Source organism: Glossina fuscipes, unplaced genomic scaffold (genome assembly GCF_014805625.2).
Source record: "Glossina fuscipes isolate IAEA_lab_2018 unplaced genomic scaffold, Yale_Gfus_2 27, whole genome shotgun sequence".
In the NCBI taxonomy this organism is placed as follows: Eukaryota; Metazoa; Arthropoda; class Insecta; order Diptera; family Glossinidae; genus Glossina; species Glossina fuscipes.
The window spans coordinates 10336943-10343509 of record NW_023998422.1 but is presented as its reverse complement, the minus strand read 5'-3'; the positions used below and the strand labels follow the sequence as shown (position 1 = coordinate 10343509).

The following is a 6567-nucleotide window of genomic DNA, read 5'->3' as shown; positions in this document are numbered from 1 at the left end:
ACTAACGGAGAGATAATTACTTGAAGATACATTTATTTTCTTACCACACCTCCTACTCACAAAACGATATAATCTAAAGCGTAAAGCAAATCTAGTTACTTCATAACTTTTGAGACAAACAGTTCGTGTAAACATAGCCGTTCGGTGTATAACGTCAGCAGTGAGAAAAAAACCAAATTTTGTTATTTACATAAATTTCATCAGTGTTTGTGATAACTATACCAGCAAGTAATCCGTCCAAACAAAATCAGTTAATCGCTTGTCTTAGATAAGACAATACAATGGCGATATAATATTCTAAATACAGAGAACAGATCTTCGCAAAGACTCTCAGAAATTTTATATTTATTTTGTAATGTTAGTAAGATACAAACATAGTTAAGATACATTGTGTCTAAATTGTAAAATGAATGTAAAGAGTTGGATTCCTGGCTTATATTTAGAGTGGAAAAATCTAAATTATAATGTGCCGGCCAAAGAACAGAATAATTATAACTTCTGGCAAACCTGTCAAGTTCAAAAGGATGTACAAATTCTTAATAATGGTAAGTAAAAATTAATATCTATTTTAGTGTAATGACATTGGAGTAAGAAAATTATATTGGCAATGTTAAGTTAGAAAGGCAGCCAGCGTTCGTCTCAATTATCATTTATCTTTACCAAATTTTGTTAGAAAGTAAAACATTTATATGTTAAGCATGTGAAAACACTGTGCGGCCCTTCATTAAACAGCTTACACCACTTCGTTTATTAAAGTTACTCATATAATGAATTTTCAGGCAGGCTTTATATGGGGAAAAGTGATCCGAACCGAATCATTTTTGCTAGGGGTCATCCTTGGGTCAAGAAACGACGGCGTACCAAATCAAAATATCGCAAAACCAGCGACCTGTAGGTTGAACACAAAAAAAAAAAAAACAAGACAGACGGACAGACAAGCTCAGATCGATGCAAAAAGTGATTCTGCATCACTCGGTATAATAGAAAGTGCATCTATCTCATTTTCTTCCTTGTATACGTCTGCGCAAATTTAATATACGCTTGTACTACAAGTCGCGCAGATTATAAAAAATTGACTGATAAATGTGAAGCTCATTAATCACTGAAATTCTGGCATGCAGATGGGCAGACGGTTTCAATGCAACACGGTATTAAAGTTTACGATAACTATAACACGGTCACGATATAACAACATAAAATAAGATTTTGAGACAACACGTTGTGCACGTTGCCTTGACTTATCCAAGTTTAAATTATACTCACCTCTTACTTAGCTTAAGTTAATAAACGAAAAATTTTCGAGCCCGACAAAAATTATTCTTATGCCCAGATTTAAAAGCACTGTTGATTTGAAGTGATCGGTGCATATAACTTTCTTGCTTCATTTTCATTTCACCAAATTTTTTTTGTCATCATCCCTTATTCATCATCAATCTTATTCGTAATTCATACGCAATAGTCAGCGGTCATATGAAAACAGGTGATTTGGTGGCCGTATTGGGCTGTAGCGGTGCTGGTAAAACAACATTATTGGCAGCAATATCGCAACGTTTACGTGGTAATTTGACCGGTGATGTAGTGGTTAATAGTGTAGCAATGGAACGAACACAAATGATACGTATTTCAAGCTTTCTACCGCAATTTGACATTAATGTACAAACATTCACAGCCTATGAACATTTGTATTTTATGGTAAGTTAAGAGTTATTTAAAAACAAACGAATAATAGAATTAAAGATTTTTTTTGCAAAATTTAATTGCAGTCACATTTTAAAATGCATCGGAAAGCAACGAAAACGCAAAAGCGTCAACGCGTCAACGATTTGCTTTGGGCCGTGGGCTTAAGAGATGTCGCTCATACACGTTTGCAACACTTGTCGGGTGGTGAACGTAAACGTTTAAGTTTAGCTGAAGAGGTAACGACTTTGGGTGACTTTTCAATAAAAATGATTGACTATCGAATAGTTTTTAGCTTATAACGGATCCACCATTTCTGTTTTGCGATGAACCGACAACCGGTTTAGATAGCTATAATGCCTATAGTGTCGTGAAGACTTTACGTCATCTATGTACCAGACGTCGTTTGAATCTGGATAGTCTGACTACGTTGTATGGTGAAGATACTTCTCAGTCTTCACTTAGTACCGAAAGTAGTCCTACTAATTCGATAGAAATGGAATCGTTCAATGCCGTGACAAACTCTGAGAAAAGCTTATCCAATACCAATATAAAACGCCGCCATAAGAAAGCCGTCATGTGTTCTATACATCAACCGACCTCCGATATATACGAATTATTTACGCACATTATATTAATGGATGCTGGACGAGTAGTTTATCAGGGAAGAACTGAAGAAGCTAAAGACTTCTTTACAAGGTGACTTTGAGAAATTCGAAATTTGACCTTAACTAATTTACACTCTCTTCTCAAACAGATTAGGTTATATTTTACCGCAAAATTGCAATCCTGCGGATTTTTATTTAAAAACTATATCTGATAGTCATACGAACCGTACGGATGGTTCATTAATTAAGAGAAAATATGACTATCAAATTTCGGGTTTATATGGAGGAAGCTGGTTACTACCTAAATATTATGCTGGTGACTATTTAAGCAAATATAAAAATTTGTAAGTTGTACTGTTAAGGTGGCCAACATGCATTTGAGAATTTTACCCTTAGGAACTATGTTGAATATATCAAGTATTTCCAGAAATCATGTTCACTTGATTAGAAATCAACGCAGTCGGCCCTTTCTACCCATCTTTTTAATTAGTTTTAACGTTTCAGAATCTTGCCTTAAAGTAAGAAGAAGGAGAGAATTTTCTTTTTTCTTTTTCTTTCCTCCCTGGCAAGTTTAAAAATTAATTAGGGTTCAGTCCAATCGAAATTTTTCAAAAAATCACTTTTTTTTATAGGCTTAACTAACCCGTTAAAGATCTCTGAAAGAAAAGTGATTTTTTGGCCATAACTGTATTGCAGAAGACGGGCACTTGAAACTATATATGCTCATCTTAATAGCTCAAACACACAATCACACAAAAATCGATATTCCTAAAAAGTCTTTCGTATTTCACTTACTATAAGCATATAGATTACTATTTGTGGTGTAAGGGTGTATTAAGCTTGTGCAGATGTAAGCAACATCCAGAAAGACTTAAGATACATTCACATTTTATTACATCGATCGATTCAGAGTCATTTTCTGATTTAAGATTGTTTCTCCGTCTGTCTGATTTTCATATGATCAACTTACTACGCCTTATTTTAAAAAGTTGTTTTTCCGGGTTCGGATAGTTCCGATCGGATCACTTTTGCAACCACGTCCCGTCTAAGACTTTTTTTTAAAAACTTATGCTATATAAATAATTGTATTAAGCGAAGTAGTGTAGGGTATTTAATGGTGGGCTGTGTTATACCGTGCGGTAAAGCTCCTTAAATGTATAGTGTTTCGAGAGAATGACTCCGGCGTTCTTGTTTTTTTAATATTTTCCAGTGATAATTTTTCTTTTGTTCGACTTAAATATGCGCCTATGGCTCACTATTATTATTCTACTGCCTGGCTTTCTATCCCAAAAAAAATGATCAAAAAACCCTTTTTTGTAAGACGTTATAATGGGCTGCAAGTCGGATGGCCTATAATTACGAAAAATCAGTTTTTTCTGCTTTAACCATAATAATCAAAAACTTTTGTAAAGATTGATCTGAAGTTTTCCTTTACTGAAAGTGCAATCCGATAAAAGCTATATATTAATAAAGAGACTAAAGTTGCCAGTTACCTGAATCACTTAAAAGGATTATGGTGAGTCGTGATTCGCCATTAAGTACCCTATACCATATCGTTTAATACTGAACGAATCATGTAACGACCTTTCAAAATAAGGCTTTGTGTGGGATGTGATCCGATCGAAATCATTGGTATTGGCCCTCGTTCGTGATCCAAAAGCGAAATTTCAGTAAAATATATAGAAAATTGAAAACAAGACAAACAGGGAGACAGACGGACCCAAGAGCAAGTTTAGATCAGTATAGCAAAAGATGACCTATCTTAAGTCATCCTAGGTGCTGCATACAACCGTCCAAACTTAATATACCCTTGTACCTTGTAAGCGATCTGGTATGTGAAAAATAGTGTCGCCACTTTTGTAAATTAGAAATGATTTTAGATATTGTCTATGAAATATGGAATATCGTGTCATATGCTAATAGTAGTTTACTCTGCAGTTTGCCCTGAAAAAGATGATATCGTCATTTATTAAAGCTTTTCCTTATATCACGATCTCTATCTAAGTTGAATATGAGTGTTTTGCTTTTTTTCAAGTTCAATGTTTTTTTCTTTACTAGTGAAAAGATATGGTGGCCGTTCCAAGTTTACCTATTATTGAAACGCTTGATTACTGAGGATCTGCGCAATATGCAACCAGGTCTTATAGGTCTTGGATTATTTATGGTATGTTGCCTCGTTATACAATTTATTTCTTTAGTCTTTTGAAATCTGAATGTTTTTTCTTTGTTCTATTTGTCCAGATTACTTCAGTGACTTTGGCGATTATGTATTCCGGTATAGTTAATATGACTCAGACATCCATACAAGACATAGATGGTTCAATTTTTATGCTTAGCAATGAGATTGTATTCACATTTTCTTATGGGGTCGCTTATGTGTTTCCCTCCGCTTTGCCTATAATGCGTCGCGAAGTAGGCGAGGGCACGTACAGTCTTTCCGCCTATTATGTAGCAGTTGTCTTGGCTTATCTACCTGTTGCTTTCTTCAAAAGCTTTTTGTTCTTCTCTGTCGTTTATGGCTTCATTTATTTCGAACGTGGTTTTACATTATTCCTAAGCATGGGTTTAGTTTTAAGTCTTTCCGCGATTGTTGCCACCGGTTATGGTCTTTTCATATCGAGTATTTTTGAGACGGAAAAAATGTCCACGGAATGTGCCGCGCCTTTCGATTTGCTTTTTCTCATCTTTGGCGGAGCCTATTATAATGTGGATTCTCTACCATTTCTGAAATACTTATCATTGTTCTTCTATTCGAATGAAGCTTTAATGTATTCATTTTGGATAAACGTGGATAACATAGGTGAAGCATTCATTTGAAAGTAACTTGATCCACTTGCTCCAGTAATCGCTTGTTTTCTTTTTCAGAGTGTTCTGAGAACGTTGAACATCCCTGTTTTAAAAATGGTTATGAGATTTTACAGCACAGTTCTTATCGCACGGATCCGGGCACCTTCTGGTTTGACTGCATCGGTCTTTTGGTAATAGCTGCAATCTTTAATATCTTAGCTTTTTGTTTTATACGAAAATATGTTAAACGATGTGGTTATTATTAGAAATATATGCAAACAATTGATCGCCGAAGGAATGCTTTTTATTAATTCTTTCGTTTAAGATAACTCAATAACAGACTTTATGATGTTACTAAGCAAATTTATGGCTGAGAAGCTTTAAATTTGTAATTGAACTCATCTGTTTCTGTCTGTCATCTGTCACATAAGTTGAATGGGTTTGAAAGATTTGTTTTGTCGTTTGAAAATATTTAAAATAAGTCTGTGTTTGATGACGGAATACAAATCTTGAAGGCTTAATGTCACTATTAAGCCACGTGTTATTATTATTATTAATTTCGCCAGAGAAATAAATTCTAAGAGTAAACTCTTAAAAGCACTAGCATCTAAGGCTATCGACTTTTAATATTAAAAACTCTACCGCACTTGAGATTCAAACCCACGACTATTGACCATTGCTAGTCGAGATTCCTCGCCTTCGGCTACTCAGGCGGATGAGACCATAGAACTTATACATATTTCTTTGGACGGTAATAATTCCTGAATGAAAAAATCAGTGTAAAGACGAATCTTGAACTTAAATCTCACTGGTAAATGCAGACGTAATCTGCCGTATGCGGTATTTGCATAATCAACATAACATATCCAAAATTTGAACCATGGACATAGATAGCTACGGGTTCAAATTTCAAGTGCACTAGAGTTGCTGATAAATGTTCAGCCGGTAAAGGGATGACATAGTAACCGATCTTGGAAAGCAGTTGCGACCATAATTAAAATACTTTAAGTCAACCTAACAGCTATCGACAGGACACATACCCATTAGGCTGCGGCCAACTCCCTATTTCTTTTTTTACTTTCCTCACTTCTTTCCGACCGTTTTCGTAGTGCATGTGTACGGGACATTACTTAAGTATTTGGTCATATTAAAAAAAAAGCATATATAGATGCGCTTATAAGAACGAAGAAACAAACGCGACAACTATGTGAATTTTCGATTTGTGAGAAATAAGTAAACGTTTGCCGTTTTAAAGGTCACTGTACCGTAAAAAAGTTGTGATTGATCAACCGGCGGCTTTGGAATTGTTCGGTATTTTTACATATTGATGGAGACAAATATAAGTGTATCACTTGTTCCATACCTGTCTGAGATAAGGGTGGAGATAAATAGAAATTTCTCACTTGTTTTATTTAAATTGAAAAAAGTTGCTTTTAATTCTTTTTTAAAAAATATAAAAAATTGAAACGATTTCCTAACGAGAGCCATTCCAATA

The 6567-nt window shown here is 34.8% G+C and overlaps 1 protein-coding gene across 1 annotated transcript; it reads left to right on the top strand.

The window, feature by feature from the left end:
* Positions 1-406: 406 nt before the first annotated feature.
* LOC119635866 (protein brown) lies at positions 407-5338 on the top strand. The gene is made up of 8 exons (XM_038030880.1): positions 407-545; positions 1460-1692; positions 1764-1916; positions 1973-2376; positions 2435-2629; positions 4344-4449; positions 4527-5085; positions 5151-5338. The coding sequence occupies exons 1-8, from the start codon at positions 407-409 to the stop codon at positions 5336-5338; spliced, it is 1977 nt and encodes a 658-aa protein (XP_037886808.1).
* Positions 5339-6567: the final 1229 nt, after the last annotated feature.